The sequence below is a fragment of the Ursus maritimus genome, unplaced genomic scaffold, assembly GCF_017311325.1.
Source record: "Ursus maritimus isolate PB19 unplaced genomic scaffold, ASM1731132v1 scaffold_17, whole genome shotgun sequence".
Lineage (NCBI taxonomy): Eukaryota > Metazoa > Chordata > Mammalia > Carnivora > Ursidae > Ursus > Ursus maritimus.
The window spans coordinates 13,702,484-13,720,782 of record NW_024424119.1 but is presented as its reverse complement, the minus strand read 5'-3'; the positions used below and the strand labels follow the sequence as shown (position 1 = coordinate 13,720,782).

Below are 18,299 nucleotides of genomic sequence, written 5' to 3'. Positions count from 1 at the left end.
AAGGTTAATAAAAGATTCAAAGCATACGTATACTCGGAAATACATAAAGCTTGCATGTGCACAAAAGCAACAAATTAAAAAGAAAAATTCAAAAATGATAATAGCAGTTAGAAAGTCATGGGATAATTGGTTACTTTTTTCCTTACAAGTATTTTTCACAGTATTTACAACCAAAAATAGCAATCAAATACTCCCAAAGCATATCCCGTTAACAAATGTCTAGAAAGCAATGCAAGAATTCTTTTTGTACTTTCCCCCGAACCTCCTTTTGGAGGAGATGAATGGTGATTATGTCCCTTTACAAGAAAAGTTGTTAAATTTTTAAAAATCAGGCAACAAAATAAAATAAATTTCATGATTCAATGTCATGTAACACACCCACATCCAGGAGGACCTATGTGGCTATCTCTAGGTGGTGAGATTAGAGGAGATCTTTTTTCTTCTTTATTCCATTTTTGAACTTAGTGTTATATACAAGTATTCACTTCTAATAATACTTGTCAAAAGCTTTGTATAGGTAAACCATTACTAAATTAAAATACTTTAACGCAAACTCGGCAACCAACTCCGTAATTTCACCAGAAAAATAGGACGGCTTTCCCATGTCGCTTATTCTACACCCAGAGTTCACTAACCCTGCCCCTTTGACTAGACTCATCAATAAGCACATCCCATGCTAACGGTCCCGAACAACCAACTGAGAATATACCTACCTACAGTTTACGCAAGAGTCCGTCACTTACGCACATGAATCACGGACCAGTGAATTCATATCAAGAAGGAAATGCTAGTCTAAAGATTTTATCACAAGGATTGACATACACTTTACTCAAATAATACGTCTTACTGTGAACTTAAAAGCTTAACAGAAAAACACAAGCTTAAAAAGCTACTCACATTCCCCAGCAACAGAATGGTAAGAAAAAATAATCCTAAATCGTTAGGTAGAAATACTTGGTGTTAGCATCAAAAATGAACCATTACTTTTATTAAGTGCTTTTAATCCACTTTAAATGTTTTATGAAAGAAATAGATATAATCTTGATGAAAGCTGAATAAGGCTATGAGGTTGAGAAAAAACAAACATCAGGAAAAAGAATAAATGAATAGAAAAGAAGCAAAAATAAGGGTCAAAATTGAGAGTCCCTTAAGGGGAAAAAAATAATTCCATGATAGGAAGAAAGATTCTGAGCACGTTTTAAACTTAGCATCGTGAAGAAATGTCCGCAGGAATAAATAAAGATGCTGATGACGATGATGACGACGACATCTGCTGGAAGAGGCCATGGTTATCAGGGAAGAAAGGAGAATGTCATGGGGCAGAGCAAAAAACCAGTTATATTCAAAACTACCAAGTGAAGTCCCTAAAAACGAGAAAGAATTTCATCTGTTGGGTTTTCCAATGTAGGCCTGTGTGAAGGAATGGCTGTTATGAACATCTCGTGTGTTCTATCATACACATATTAAAATGAGGATCCAATGGGAGAGAAGCCCTAAGCGTTAGACACTCAGAGTCATGTATTCCCTCTCTCAAATCTGATTGGCTAAAATCGATGACGCCCTATCTTGTCCCGGCATCACTGAGGGTCAGGGATAACTCATCACATTTCTCTTCCTCTCATGAGTTAGGAAACAGCACACAGGGGGAATGAAGCCATGCCACCCCTCAAGTCTCCTCTCTCCTGCCAATGCCACGCATGATTTTTATTCTCTAAAGCCATTTCTCCCTCAAAAGAGCTCACCAACGTCGTCATCCTTCCTATCGGCAGCCCCACTGGGCTCTAGTGAGTGACATCCAGACATTTCAACTCAAAAGCTGCTTCAGAAGGGAGTTATTAAAATTCAAATGAGCTGGGCATATTGAAGAAGAAAACACTCGTTTGCATGCACACCTCCGCATTTGGCCATCCCATTTAGACCCATAGAGCAGGGTCTGGTTTTGTTTTTGTAAATGGGCTTCGGAGGCGGAGGTCAGCCTCCCACGGCCCCCACTCCTCTGGGGTCATCATTAGTAATGTGTAAGGCTGAATAGATTTTTCTCTGAATCTAGTCAGCAAACCTGACAAGAAGGCAGCCCTCTCCCACAACCTGAAAATGCCAAAAATCTGATTGGTAATATGGCATTTTTAATACTTCATTTATCTGTCTTAAAATAGCTTTCAGTAAGACTGCAAAGAAAGTCACTGCGGCCAGCTCCACCTGATTTTTCAATTTTAGAGCAGAACACTGCCTGTTGTGCCCTGACTGTGTAATCATAAAAATGTTATGTTTAACCAAGAAGTTCCCACAGGATTCAGAGAAAATTCATGTCTGCCAAGAAATAGGGATCTGGGGAGTCAACATTACATTTTATTCACCGGAACAGTAAAAGAGTATCTTTCATTTTGTCTGAAGAATTTATATTTTCTTGCTCATGGAAATAGTTCACATTATTGTCATTTAAAACTTTTGTAAGATATCAATGAGCAAACAAACAAACAAAAGGAGCAAAAATATATATTCCTAAGATTATCCTGGCAATGGAAATTTTAGATGCTCCTTTAGTAAAAATTCAATTTCTTACTAATGAAGACATTTCTATTGTGATACTACTATAAATAGACCGAACTTATGAAAATATAAACAATTAACTCTGTATTACATGTAATAGGTTACATATTTATATATGTACATAACATTTAAATATGTTATGTACAACAGTGGCATAACTATGTATCAACTTTTTACTGAGGGTATGTAAAAGCAGTCACCCTAACTCATGACCCTAAAATAATACTACAATTTCGAGAACTCTAGGAACTAAAGGAATTCATCTCCAAACTCTGAAACTAGTTTATAATGTGGAAGCTGCAGGGATTACCGTATCCAACGGGAAATCAGATGACATGACCTTTAATGTCCCTTCCAAGAGTAAGATTATACTCTTTTACGACCTTCATTAATCAAACTGCTTCCTCCAGATTTCTTCAGTTTAAGTTGTTTCAAAACTCCCCCCCCCAAAATTGCGATGATCTTATTATAATACAGGCACTGAACTTGCCCAGATCGACCTAACCAGGCCAGGCAAGAAAGAAACTAGTAAATATCAATGAAAGAATATTATATGAATGAAACTATTTCCTGAGCTATGAAATTCTCAAGAGGGATACATTTTGCCCTCACATCTCTGAATAGTCGATGTGTATCAGTAGAGAGCATTTATTTAAAGACTTACATGGCTTTATTCAGACTCCAGTTAAAAACAAAAGGCAATTCAACCTGTCTTCAGGTTGCTTATGCTCGAGTATGGGTGGCAGCACCAAAGAATCCCAAAGGCACAAATGTTTGCAGACAAAAAGAACACAAGCTAAAATTAAGAACCAGAGCCGGTGATTCCAACAACAGAGACCGGTCATTTGAGGTTCAGGGAGAAGACTTACTTCCAAGTTAGGTCCCAACTGTGTTTTCTCTTTTATGGTCACACCCGGTCAACACTGACAAGAAAAGCCACGTGCGCTCATACTTTTGAAAAGGTCCAATGAAAGAATAAGGTCTTCACAGGTCCCCCTGAACCCCTGTCCCCCCACCCCGCCCCCTCCAAGGTCAGATACAATGATTCCAAGAGACGACATAGTCTTATGGTAGTTGGCCTCCTGGTCATTTCTATTGCAAAGACGGTCCAGCAGAAGGAAATATTCCCTCCCTCAGATTGATGACGGTTTAATCGCACAGACGCAAGCTTGGGGCCCACAAATCTAACGCGTCGGAAGAATGATAAAATTCAAGAAATGTGCCCACTTGCCTTTTTTTCCTCCTGTAACGAAGAAGCCAATGGCCGCTCTCATAAAACTGCTCTCAGGCAAATAGCTATAGTCAGTAGGAACTGTGGAGACAGAAAATGATCAAATTAACCAGTGAACTTGGCGGGACTAATGAAGGAAAGATAATGATCTCATGCTGCCATATCAACCTAGAGACAAAGCGGAGATGTTTATGCCATTAATCTCAGCACAATACTCTGCGGTGGCAACTAATTCTATTAGATTAAGTGACTGGCCTTGAAGTAATCACTTCGGCTATGCAAGCAAAGCTGAAACGGTGGTAAACCTAGCAGAGACTGCAAAATCACAGGGGTTGTGAACTTTAATGAAGTGGTTACAAAAAAAATCCTTTCCACACTGTCACATCAATAAGCCCCAGTCCGGTGACCCTTGGTGTCTGCCGGCCTCTAGGCTGAGACCACCATTCCAGGGGCGACTTGAGGACATCCTGAATGAGATCCATGAACCAGGGAAATGCAACAATCAGTAATAAGAGCAGCCGGCCTGTTACTTCAGAAGGCAGGACCTCTCTGTGAGCAGCACGTCCAAGTCACCAGCTGTGGCTGCTGACCTAGAACACGGAGGCAGTGACATGGAGGCGAGTCGAGTCTGGGGAGTTTCCTCGATTCTCTTCCTGCCAGTCCCCCAGAATTGCTTCATGAGATGCTTTTTACTGCAACAAATGGCTCAACTGGAAAATTCCAACAGAAGCAAGGACAGCTGTACTTTTCCAGACACACGAGCATCGTGTCCCAATGAAACTGGGTGTGAGATGGTTCGCGACCACCCGACTTGAGTGCATGGGGGCCGGACTGTGTAACCCATAGCACTAGCGATTAAAAACCTATGTAAAAAAGCAAAAGCCTGACATCAACTTGCTATTTTAGCAGGACCTCAGGAGCACACTGCCCTTCCAAACTAGCATTACTTAAGGTTTCCACTATGACTAAGTTGGTGGTTTTTTTCCCCTTTTAACATGACAGCTTCCAGCTGTCCCAAGTTCATTATGTTGGGAATACTGAGGAACGAAGTCCTATTTCTCTAGCTACGAAGTGACCGAAAGTGAGGGGAAAGGTAATTACAGTGCTACATGTCCATGGTGATGCTGTCTGTAGACTACCTGTCAGGGGATATGCGAAACCAGGTTTTAATGAGAAATCTGTGGTACCTAAACCTTTGTGGCCTGGGTCCAAGAGAGCCAGTGGGTCAAAATTCTATAAAGATCAATGAGCAGATTCAGGTCCCAGTGTATTACAGTGATGCCTTCCGCAGAAAATCTCCAAGTGCAACCTTAAGCATGTGGGAATTGCAAATATTTTTTATTACTTTTTATCAAAAATGTGGACATAGAAAAGGCCTTGTTATGTTAAGACCTAGGATTTTCATTTCAACGTCAAGCATGTGCATATCTTTAAATGTGCAGACCCCATTATTTTCTTAAAAGCAGAGGCCCGAAGAAATCCAGTCATAAAGGCAGAGTCCTTTAATGAAATATGATTACATCTAGGAAAATAAGAAAGAACTCTGTGTCGAGCTTCAAGGACCTGTTCCTACTTTCCGGATTTGTCACTGAACTCCTTATGGAAGTCATGTCATCTTTCTAAGCTTCAATGTCTTCATTTGTGAAATATGGGGTTAGACCGTCTAATCTGTTCTCCAAGGGAGGCAGGGAAGAAGAACAGAAGAGCATGGGTTTTGGAGGCTGACGGAGGTGAGTTCAACTGTATGTCCACCACTTGATGCCACGTGGCCCTGGGCAAGTCAGGAAGGCTCTCCACAGCCCCTCTTCTTCTGACATAAAAGAGGGGTGGTAACATCCACCACTTAAGGCGGGTGCGAAGATTAATGCTCTTAACGCAAGTACACGGCCCCCGGTCAGCAATCCCTCCAGCCCCAGTATCCTAAGACTCCAATCTTACCAGAGGTTCTGCTCTGACTTGAGGACAGAGTAGACAGATGAAGATGTCCTAGAAGCCAAAGAGCATTTGATTGAAGACCAATCACCCCAGACACACTGATGACCTATGGATGAGAGTGTAACAGTTCAATGATCGGGCTAGATCCAAACTTCGTTTATTAAAAGGTAACTCAGAGAAAGTCATTTATCTTTAATGAGGTGGCAGCTTGTCTGGTAATGACAAGTTCTCTGACAAGACATAATATCATGTGTCTAATATACTAAACCCGGACACACAGGTGATCAACAATTGTTGAAGAACTGAATGAATGAATGGATCAATCAATCACGACACAAGGTAGTACTGGTTGTCTCAAGTGTCACTGAGTCCGACTGGTCTCAAAGGAATTTTTTTTTTTGAAGGGGGGAAAAGATCCAAAAAGTAAAAAAAAAAAAAAAAAAAAAGGTGTTAGTTATTTAAGAATAAAATACCTCTAAAAGTGGAAGGAGATATTATTTTGTTCTCTTAAGTAATGTTCTATTACTGCTTTATCACTTATAGTAAGGATTTTCTTAAATAAGTTTTCATTTACAGATTTTTCTCCCAAGTTAATAGCAACTTAAGTTTCAGTATAATGCTTTTCCTGAGAATCACGTTCATACGTGCAAAAGAGAGTTTCCTCTGTTCAGACACTTATGTTTGCTTTCCAAAGCATGAATTACTAAAACTTGTTTATGTGGTAGGTGTAATAATCAGCTGTATTTACAAGAAGGAGAAAAAGTATGCTAAACGTGAAGACTAAGTAAAAAGACTATCTACAAAGTTCTATATATAGTAAGAATACCAACTATGCAAAAAAAAAAAGAATAATTGGAAAGAAATATGACCTTCTTTCATTCTGTGTTTTCACGTTTGGTGCAATGAAACTAATAAATTTGTATAAAAATCTTAAAATATATAATCATTTCTCAGCAGATGAACATCCTTACTGTCTTGCCAAGAATGCTGATAATAATTTACCCGAATACTTTTATCAGAGACATCTGAACTAGCGCTTCTCGACGTTCTTAGATATCTGTCCTGCCCTTTGATCACCTTCCATTTTACTTTGTCCTGAGGGCCTAACATCCCTTGCAGGGTCAGATTTTCATTTTTAAAGGAAACCAAGCCGATTTAAGTTAACTCAAAAATGTCAGCTTTTTTTTCCCCCGAGGCTGTCAGTGTGTGTTTGCCGGTGAATGTGCGGCCTAAGCCCCTCTCAAATGCTGCTTGGACTCAACTCAATAATCAGACATCTCCCCATTTTCCAAGTAAAACAGTTTGTATCGTGAAAGAGAAAGGCAGTAAAAGGAAGTAGCTGAGGGGCACCTGGGTGGCGCAGTCGGTTAAGTGTGTGACTCTTGGTTTCAGCTCAGGTCATGATCTCAGGTCACGAGATCCCGCCCCGCATGAGGCTCCGCGCTGGGCTTGAAGCCTGCTTGAGATTCTCTCTCTCCCTCTCCCGCTGCCCCCCCCCAGCTGCTCACACACACATGCATGCTCTCTCTCTCTCTCTCTCTCAAAAAAAAGGGGGGGATTATCTGTTTTCCCATCCAAGGATTTTAAATTCCTCTTCTCACCTGAGTTACAGTTTTGATGACTTCATTAAGTCTGGCTTGAAAATCAGAGGACTGGATGGCTTCAGACTTCAGCTGAAAGAAAAAGAAGAAATATCCATCCCAACGTCCCCAGAAAAGTAACTGATGCTATTTCTGGTGGATGAGCTATCATCTTTTACGCTACGGTATCATTTACCATTGCGTCCTTACGTTTCAGAAACAAAAGCTGTGGGCTCCTTGAGGGCAGGAGTGCCGTATTTATCACTGACTTCCTGACACAGGTTCAGCGCAGCGAGCAGTGCTCAACTGAAGAGACCGTCGCTGCATGAACACAGGCGCTCCTTAGCATGACTGGCAAACCGGGACATACTTACGTCCACCGTGGAAAACACTTAAAAGTGAAAGAATAACTACCTCGATATAAACTTAAACATGACAGATACAAAATGGTGTTTCTTACGGATGACTTTGGAAATTTCTTACGATTCAGTCACTTTTCTCGGGCAGGGGACTTTGTGGGAAGTACACAGGCTGACTGGGTTTAATTCGTACGAACCAAATAAAAGAAGGAACAAATCTCGAAAAATGCATTCTCCTCCAGGAGCAATTTTCTACATATCAAGGCATCGAAAAGCCCAGTATAACCATTACGACGGGCATGTATTCTGTATGTAGCATACTGAGATGCTGGGTATTCTCCTCTTGCTTGCTGTGGCTATGAGCACACGTAGATTTCTCCGTTCATGTTTTATTTGTTTGTTTTTGTTGTTTTTTTTACCTGGATTACATCCCCTTCAGAGCCTACCAACGCCACCATGCCGTGAAGCGCGGCCAAACAAAGCATCGTAGGAGTGCCCTGAAAACAAAGCATCAGGTATGTCACGAGGCAAACAGTCCGTGGGTCTGAATCCTATAAAACTTATTTTTTTTTTAATATATTTTTTATTATATTATGTTAGTCACCATACAGTACATCCCCGGTTTCCGATGTAAGGCTCGACGATTCATTAGTTGCGTATAACACCCAGTGCACCATGCAATACGTGCCCTCCTTACTACCCATCACCAGTCTATCCCATTCCCCCCCCCCGAAGCCCTCAGTTTGTTTCCCAGAATCCATAGTCTCTCATGCTTCATTCCCCCTTCTGATTACCCCCCCTTTCTTTATCCCTTTCTTCCCCTACCGATCTTCCTAGTTCTTATGTTCCATAGATGAGAGAAATCATATGATAGTTGTCTTTCTCTGCTTGACTTATTTCACTTAGCACTATCTTATAAAACTTATTCTATCCTAGAGAAACACCAGCCAAAATGGCACTCCTTTTGTAGGGTCAACATAACTTGCATCACTGAACCAAAAATGGCAGCAGACTTGAATACAGTAATAGGTTGAAGTTATTTGATCATAGGTGGTTTCTTGTTCTGCATTTTTTAAAACCACAATGCTGTTTGAAAATCAAAACCCTGAGAAAGTGGCCTGTTTAAAAAAAAAAAGTTATAATGGTTGACAGGATATATCATTTACAAGGGATTTAAAGTTCTTGCGTCTCTTTCGTTTGACATTGCCTATTCTTTTATTGTTAGGCTGTATATCTTAGCAGCACCTATAAATGGTCTGATAAAGTTGCTCTTTTTTCCTTTATAAAAATATAAAATCCCATGCTAGGACGTGACCTCCTACCTGTGCCAGAACAATTCTGATCCAGGCGGGGAGCAGTCTGTGGCCCAAGTCCTCAGCTTTTCCGTGTCCGCACACAGACAAACCATGAACTAGGTTTCCCAAGGCCAGGGCAAAACCTGAAGTCTGTTATAAACACATAAAAACAAAGGGTGAGGAAAAAGAAGAATAGCACACATGGCACAGAATTTTTACAGACAGCATCTAAGCACTTCGAGGGGCTCTCTTTCCTACCGACAGGTTCCTTTGCCATCTGAAAATCATCGATTTGCAGATTTTTTTTTTAAAAAAAATCAAGTTTGGTCTGCAACAGAAACTGCAGTCTAACTCTAAGGAATTCAGCTGCAGTGAATGGCTTATTTTAGGAAAACAATACTGGACTGTTACAAGACTTGACTCAAACGATCCCAATTTTCAGAAGGAACTGGGGGGAAATACTGAGGTAGGCCACACAAGCCGAGCCAGCTCCCAAACAAGAGGAGACAAAGTCCCATAATGAGCAGAGCATTCGCAAACTTCCACATCCTGGCGTTGCAAAACCTATTCTGAATTTAAGTGAGCAGTCACAGATCCAGAAAAGAGTACCGAAACAATACAATATTAGCTAATCACCAGTGAATCCTGCAAGAATCCACCATGGCCAAAATTGGGACTGTGGAGAAATCTAAAAAAAATCCAGACGGGGCAATTTTACAACATGTGTAATCAGAGGGAACATATTTTTCAGTTTAATTGTAAAATACACATAACATACAATTTTCCCTCTTCACCGCTTTTCAGGGTACAGGTCAGTGGCATTAAGTATATTCACACTACTGTGCAACTATCACCACCATCCGTCTCCAGAACTCTTTAATCTTGCAAATTCGAAACTTGTACCCCTTAAACAAGAACTCCCCATCCTCCCTCCCCAAGCTCCTGGTGACCATCTTTCCACTTTCTGTCTCTAAGCTTTTGACTACTCCAAGTACCTCGTATCAATAGAGTCATACAGTATTTGTCTTTTTGTGATTGGTTTGTTTCACTTAGCATAATGTCCTCAAGATCACCCATGTTGCAGCATGTGTCTGAATTGCCTTCCGTTTTAAGGCTGAATAATATTTCAGAGGGAACACTTTAAAGGTATTTAATTTAATTTATAGGTGTTTAAATTGTCCCATGCATGTTCAGTCATGAGCAGAGATTCTCTGCTTTGAATTTGCTGAGGTTTGACCTTATCAGAGTCCATTAAGTACTCACACCTTTACACATTGTTATCGCTAGCCTTACAATCCCTAGCCACATGTTTGAAGGTTTTATAAATACAGATGGAGAGAGAGAAAAGCCTTTCACATTCTCTCTGACAAGGAAAAAGAAGTACCTACAAAAGATAAAGTATAAGGAGAGAAAAAAGACATCTGTGACCGTTGGCTACAGTGGTGAGAAAGTGAGAAGTCCCTCAGTTCTAGGGGCGCCTGGGGGGCTCAGTCAGTTAAGCATCTGCCTTTGGATCAGGTCATGATCCTGGGGTCCTGGGATCGAGCCCCACATCGGGCTCCCTGATCAGCGGGGAGTCTGCTTCTCCCTCTCCCTCTGCCCCCCGCCCCCGGCCACTTGTGCTCTCTCTAAGTAAATTCTTTAAAAAATCTTAAAAAAAAAAAAAAAAAAGAAGTTCCTCAGTTCTGGGCACGAAAACATTCCGGTAATAGTCTCATCAGAGTCCGTCAAAATTAGGACTCAGCAGCAACAGGAGACCTAAAGAGAGGAGAGATGAGGGCATGCAGTCCAACCTGCTGGTTGTTCTCCACCAACATCCGAAGCTTGTTCATGACCTCCTCTGCCTCCTCAGCCTCAACAATCCCGGTACTGAACGCTGAGGTACATACACAGCTGAGGGTATAGGCCAGGACCTAGAAGAAGAGATGGCAGGAAATGTTTCTTCGTGAGGGAAAACAAAAGAACACGGTTTAGTGGACACCAGCGTTCCGTCCAACTTCTCTCCGGGATAAGGACCGGGGTCAAGCACACCTACCACAGACCAGGCACTGTTGCATTGCCTGACCTGTCCCAACGATGTTCCGAGATGCGTGTCAGAATTCCCACTTTACAGGTAGGGATGCTGAGGTCCAACTACATATAGCTTGCCAGTGACAGAGCTGAGATTCAAACCCAGGTCTTTGGACTCAAAATTAGCATCTCCTGTCAGAACACTGGATCTATCAACAGCAGAGGCTAGATTTTCTTCACCGGTGAATGCTACTAACAGCCATGCGCTCCGATCCACGGCCAAGCCGGAGAGGAAATTCAAAGACGTGACGCATGGCTGAATTAAGATTCCCTCGTAGAAGGACTGGGGCATAGTGGCCAGGCGTGTGCGTTTTAGAGTCGCATAAACTGTGTAAAACAGAGGGGATATTTCTTACCTCAGAGCACTGGTGTGCTAATTTAATAAATGAATAGATGAATAAATGAACAAATTATAAATAAAAGAATGCTGGGAGTCAAGATGGTCCACGCAGGTGTATGTCCCACATTGACCACTGACGGGCTAAGAAACTTCGGGCAAGTCGCTCAATCCACTTGAGCCTCAATTTTTGCAAATCCTGGTTAACCACCTCCTCCCCGCTACCTCACGTTTTCCTCCTGAAGCCCTCCTTCACAAAGATGCTGATAAGGCGAAGTGGAAATGTTCAACTCCAGACCCTGGAAGCTACAGCATGAAAAAAGGAAGCTTTCCTAAGGTAGAAATTGGATACTAAAACATCAGAAGGGAGGGGAAAAAACCCCAACTGCCTGCTCGAGGCCTTTTAAATCAAAACATCAAGGCAGACCAAAGCATCAACTCGAAAAGCCCTGCTTTCGTTTATGAATCAAATTGGCCCTTGGTGGCAAAATTTTCTCCCTTTGCTCAAAAAGATACGTCCTTTTAAACTGCGCTCTGCAACTGCTTTAAAGATGGAAATGTGGTGCACGTATTAGAACAAAACTTCAAGCCTCTGTGCCCCAAAGAAATTCACCGATTCAACAAGTCCTATTGCTGAAAGCAGGGGAGCTGCGCGGGGGAACACAGCAGCCTTTATGTACTCATCAATAGCTCGTGGGCAGGCCCGGAGAAAAGAGAATCTGCTCTAATGAGACCGAGAATCTGGCCAGGCCGAAAGGTCATCCCTGGGTCCTCCCAAAGACAGAGCCCAGGCCCTTCAGCTTCACCTGGGCACAGACACACACCTCAGACGCTCCCTCTGAACACGGTCGACACACAAGAGCTGTGTCCCATGAACTGCAATTCAGAGTTATTTTTGCACCGTAACAGAAAAATCTTTTCATTAAATGTGGTAAAGGGAATTTCCTCAATGATTTTTCATGCTGGCTGACATTAAAAAAAGAAAAGAAAAGAAAAGAAAAGAAAGAAAGAAAAGAAAAGAAAAGAAAAGAAAGAAAGAAAAGAAAAGAAAAGAAAAGGAAAGAAAAAAGAAAAAAAATCAAATGCCTTTTCCAATCTGCAGTTTCTTAAGCTGATTCCTGGCCATTTTTTAAAGTTACACTTGGCTTGGGCGTAATTCTAAAAATCTCCATTTAACCTTCCTCCAGAAATCCGCAGCTCTTCTTAGAAAGTGCCTTCGAGCGATGCTGCCTTGGGTTTTTGCATTTGCTAAAGGCTCTTATCTTATGGGCCACATTTACGTCTGAGTTGATTTAAACAGCTGCACAGTTTGAAAACCTTATGATCTAATATAGGCTGTTTGCCACTCAGATCTTTCTCCTTATCCCAGTTGAAACTGAGGAAAAATTTAATTTCAGGGTTACCAAAATATGAGAAGTAGAAAAGAAGCGGCCACAGGGAAACAAAAGACAACAAAGGGAAGAAAGCCTTAACCTTGCGCTCCTACCTCCTGAAATGTTCTGCTTTGGCTCCCACTGTCGTCCAGGTACGTCGAGAGCTTCCGAAGTGATGCCGCCACGTGAACTCGAGACTCCGTTTGGCTGCTGTGGCTCATGAGGGACAGAACAAGTCCAACTCCCAATATACAGCCCGTGCTTCGATGCAAAAAAAAACAAAGAAAGAAAGAAAAAAAAAAAGACGTGTTAAAATCACCAGAGGTTCACTCTTCACTCATCATGGGAGTTTCTACTGCTCTTCCACCTGAGATAAGGGGGCTGGATTCTTTTTTTTTTTTTTTTTTAAGATTTTATTTATTTATTTAACAGAGAGAGAGACAGCCAGCGAGAGAGGGAACACAGGCAGGGGGAGTGGAAGAGGAAGAAGCAGGCTTCCAGCGGAGGAGCCTGATGTGGGGCTCGATCCCAGAACGCCGGGATCACGCCCTGAGCCGAAGGCAGACGCCTAATGACTGCGCCACCGAGGCGCCCCGAGAGGGCTGGATTCTCGGTCTGCTGCCTGGTGTGTAAGTGTGCCCCATGAACCACCACAGGCACACCCACTGCCAACCCCCCCCAAGCGGAAAATGTTTTATCAAAACAGGGGTCTCTGGCCCATGTTAGTGCTGTGGACCCACTGGAGAAGAATAGACGAAAATATGAAATAGAGTTGACCTAAGCTCTATGGTGAGGTAGGAGGATGAATAAGAAGTCAAGTCAAACCAGCTCTATCCCTGCACTGAGAGAAGTTCTGTGGGCCTCTGCACCATCCCCGTGTCTGCACGTGGAGTGCGCCATGACGAACTGCATGACAGAAAAGACTCCATCTCAGAATATGAGCTGAGGACATCTGACTAATGACGGGGGGATACGTCGCAAGGCATGATGATGAGGAACGGCTAAGTGCTTCGTGTTTCCTAGTCAACTTCCACAAGTGGAATTTCTTAAAGAAACTGTGTATTTGTCTGTGCACAATGACATTAATCCTCCTCTCCCCTCTGATCCCTCAGAGTACCACTGGGTCAGAAGAGAAAATGGACAAATGACAGGCTTGTCAAAAGTTACCCCATGTGACAATTCAATTGGAATCTTAGGCTTTGTGCCCCAATTCTTGGGAAAGAATACATACCCACTGAAAGAAAAAAAAATGTTCTCCCAGAAAACTCCTACTTAGTATGATAAGATAATGCAGCTGTAGGGTGATTTTTCTACTTAAAAAAAAAAAAGTTTTTGTCATCATTGTTGTGTTTTGAATTGAGGAAATATTGAGTGGTTTTCAGAAATCGTCCCAGCTCTGGTTTGGCTTGCCTGTCATGATATCTGCCGCTGAAGACGCCGTTCCAGGGCATTTCTCCAGGAACATAGTTCAGTGCCCGAACGTCATTTTGCTCGTATATAGTATTTATGTCCTTGGCTGGCATCAAGAACCTTCACATCATTTCCCGAACATGTGAGTTCCCTCCCTCAAACACCTCTCGCAAACGAAGCATCCACAAAGGATAAGAGACACCCAAAAGGACAGAGAAGCTACAGGATTTGTTCAAGGTCATACGGAGAGTTTCCCGCAGAGCGTGGCCAGGAGACGGGGGTTTTGGATTCCCAGCCTCCTGCTCCATCTGCCAAGCCCCAGGCCCCTCTCAGTGCCCCGCAGGGATGCCCTGATGAAATGCCTATGCGAAGGCACCGTATCTCGAGCGTGTTTTTCTAGGTTCTATTGCATAACTATCTGGCATCGGGAATCCTTTGTAAAGAAGCTACTGCAGTAATAATCCATCATTAGCCAGGCAGAACTGCTGTTACGGCTTACAGGGACTTAACGACAAAGCTCAACTAGCATAATGCATTTCCAACCAGTTAAACCAGCATCTAACATCTGAACACTGCATGCTTTTGAGACAAATCACGTTTCTGAAAGAGGACAGGCGCTCTTCATTAGTATGGATTTATGGTCTTTGTTTCCACTTAGAATCTTCAGGGAAGTTTTTTTGTTTTTTGGGGTTTTTTGGCTCTTTCTATACTGGTGCATATAAAAATTTGACAAAATTAGAACCAAAGATGTAGTTAGACAAAATGTGATTAATACTTTGAAAAATCTGACTTTTGCTCCCTCTTGACTATTTAACTGCTACTTTCGATTAAGATTTCAAATGTTACTTCCTCAGGGACACCTTCTCTGGCCCAGCAGGGAACCTCTTCGGGACTCTCCCAAAACACCCCATACTAATTTAATTCAGATAACTTTAATTATAAATTCTCTCTCTCTCTCTTTTTTTAAAAGGTTTTATTTATTTATTTGAGAGAGAGTGAGTATGAGGGAGGTGGGGAGGAACAGTGGGAGAGGGAGAAGCAGGCTCCCCGCTGAGCAGGGAGCCTGATGTGGGGCTTGATCCCAGGACTCTGGGATCATGACCTGAGCCAAAGCCAGATGCTTAACCAACTGAACCACCCAGGTGTCCCTTAATGATAAATTCTGATGAGGATGACTTGAAGGACTGTTTGATTTCTGCCCATGTCCTTCACTAGCCTGTAAGCTCCACAAGGCCGGGTACGTTTTCTGATTTTCCCTCACCACAGCACCTGCGGCATTTAGCATACTGCTTTGACAGGGACAGAGTTCAATCAGTAATTATTGAATGCTGAAGAACTGACCCAACGCAGGGTTCCAAGAGAGTCTACAGTGGAAGAAGATCTACAAGAAAAACAACAGAAACGAGACTGGATTCTTATATTCAGTTGGAGGCGAAATTTACCCGTTGTAAAATACACTGAATATGTTACCCAAGACTCAATCAAGAAAACTCAATTTCCGTTTCTTGCCAGACTAATTTAAGAAAGAGGAGTGTCAGATTTCATGCGGGAAAAGGATACCTCTCAAAGCTCACTTAAGTATTGGGGTTCATCTTTCCCAATAAGTAGCAGGTATCCTAAGTCTCGCTTTTGGGGGCTCTTCTGGGCATGCAAACATCTTTATCCCCTGGACTAAAACTCCTCTTTTACCACCCCAAGGCATACAGGCACAAAGGCTTAAAAAAAGATATCGTGGTTTCTAGTTTACATTTACCTAATATTGTCACAGCATAACTATTCTTGGGCAAGGTTACCATTCACCAACGATTCTATTCATTGCCACAATGGTCAATGACTGTGGTCATATATGAATATATAATCTAACTATGTATAAATGTGTGCCAGTATAAATACGCTAGGGTGAATGCATCTATTGACCTTCTGAACTCGTCTACTCTGTCTCATTTTTCCAGCAGGCTCCAAGAAGATAGTCCTGAAGTTTTATTCCTGATATTTTCTTCTGATTTCCAAGTGGTCTATATTTTAATGGGTTTATTTTTTTGTCCTGAGTCTTAAAGATTCTCCTAGGTGCTTAGGTCAGTACTGCTATGCATTCACCTCATCTTAGCTCCCCTTTGATATGTTTGCCAACCGTAAACCAAGAGTCACTTGGGCAAAGGTAGCTTCCACATTTTTCTCTCCACTCAACACAAAAAGGAGTTCCATGGTGGTGTCTTAGGTGAAATTTTTTTAAAAATGATAACATTAACTATAAATTTCAGGTTTTGGAATTACTAACATGAATCTTTAAGAATACTAACAAATGACAGAGAATGTGAGTTTTAAAATATATGCCCTATAATGTCTTTACTTATTTGACCCTCTTATCCAAGTACATTAAAATATCACTGGCGAAAAGAAAATCTGAGACTTAAAAGCTGTGCAGTTCTGCTGTGTGTTGCTATATCAACTGAGATATAATGATAAATTGTTTCTAAAATTAACCAGAGATGAATCTTTAATTCTTTACTTTATTGTGGACAACCCTGCAGATTAAGTATGAGGCCACCTAATAATTAGTTCTAATAACAGTTAACATTTGTATAGCGCTTTGCCCTTTGCAAAGTGCTATACAGATCTTATCGTATTTGTAAAAGCTCAATAGTAATTAACCAACGCTCAGGTCATTGATGGATGGCCGGACTAGTTAAGGCTGTGAGGACTGCAATGGCACAATAAGTACCACTAGATGGCAGCAACATGTAAGTGATAAGGCCACACACCAGGACCGGCCCAGGCGCCGGGTCCTCTCAGCAGGGTCGTGTCCATTAGATCAAGGAAGCGTGGTGAATTTGCTCTGGGTGAATTCTATCACTTGAGGTAGCAAGCTCCCAGATCTATTAACTACCTCCTGGTAATGCTTCCACTATTTCACTTGAGGGAGGACTGCCCTAGACTCCTGAATCTCATTAGTCAGGGGAATACTTTACGCCTGGGTCTAGTGTGTCTGCCTCTCTTTTTATTAGTGAGACATACCCACATGTCAAAGAGAGTAGTAAACACCATAGTGTCAGGTGTCAAATTGCTTCCTTTCAACTGAAATGTGTTCTCCACACCGAACTATGTTAAGAGACAGAGAAATGGCTCCGAAGGCAGACAACCTAGGCTTCTCCCCTAGCTGCCACTGACTGTGTGACCTTGAGCCAGTCTCTTGTGAGACTGCAAACCAAAGCGACGAGTGTTCCTGTTTTAGTAGCAATATTTAGCTTGTCCCTGGGGCTGAATGACAGGAGAAACGGATGTGAAAATGCCTAGCACAGTACGCGGCTGCTTGGTATTAGCTGAACTGAAACCAGAGACAGAGCTACCCTGAGCACTAAAGAGCCACGAAGCATTAGGAATGACAAAATACTAAACTTCATTAACTGCAGAAAGAACGGGAGTCTGAAGAAGATGGAGAGTTTCTTGAAGGATCTGGGCTTTTAACTGAGCTCTGAGAGACAAGCAGGACTTTACTAAATGGACAGGAGATTTCTGATGACTCTATTCCACCTAATTCTGCAGGATTAGTCCCCATCTGGGCCCACCCTTTCCTCTCCCAAACACAGCTGATCATTAGGGAGGTTAAGAATCAAGAAAGAATAATGAAGAAATAAGAATCTTCTCGATATAGTTAACAATAAAGTGAAACGTCCTTACGCATATGAGGTGTTTACATGCATAAGTACCCACACTGTGGACAGTTCCGTCATCTCTATGGTTCTCCTTCATTGAAATAAACTTCCTGCAGACTGACGGAGGTGATGCCTGTAAATCATTCCCGATTGTTACAACTGGCTGAGAGCCTGCAGTAAGTTGATCCACAAATCCGTTCCCAGCTTTATAATCCCCTGAGCTATAGCTACGATGAATACCTTTGGGGCAAGGCGGGGCAGGGGGAGAGAACTCTGTCTTACTTCTTGGTTGGAAAAGGCAACACCACCAACAGACGGATTGGGCTCCAAAATATCTGTCCATCACACCAGGTAACAGCGAAATGGCCCTATCCCTCCCATTAGTCATTTTCTACTTTCAAGAGACTTCAATCCTACCACTGAATTCTCTTTTCCCATACGCAAAACCGCGCTCTTAAAACATCTCATTTCATCTCTAAAGTGTTTCATGATAAACTGGGTGGATG

General features: G+C 42.1%; 1 protein-coding gene across 1 annotated transcript in view; it reads right to left on the bottom strand.

The window, feature by feature from the left end:
- Positions 1-18,299, bottom strand: part of FOCAD (focadhesin) — a 272,312-nt gene that overhangs the window by 33,604 nt on the left and 220,409 nt on the right. The window contains exons 28-34 of the mRNA XM_008689800.2: positions 12,844-12,991; positions 10,744-10,863; positions 8,978-9,100; positions 8,075-8,152; positions 7,318-7,389; positions 5,720-5,822; positions 3,782-3,862 (exon numbers count right to left, since the gene is read on the bottom strand). Of these exons, the coding sequence (XP_008688022.1) occupies positions 3,782-3,862; positions 5,720-5,822; positions 7,318-7,389; positions 8,075-8,152; positions 8,978-9,100; positions 10,744-10,863; positions 12,844-12,991 (725 nt within the window). The remainder of the gene's footprint in view (positions 1-3,781; positions 3,863-5,719; positions 5,823-7,317; positions 7,390-8,074; positions 8,153-8,977; positions 9,101-10,743; positions 10,864-12,843; positions 12,992-18,299) is intronic.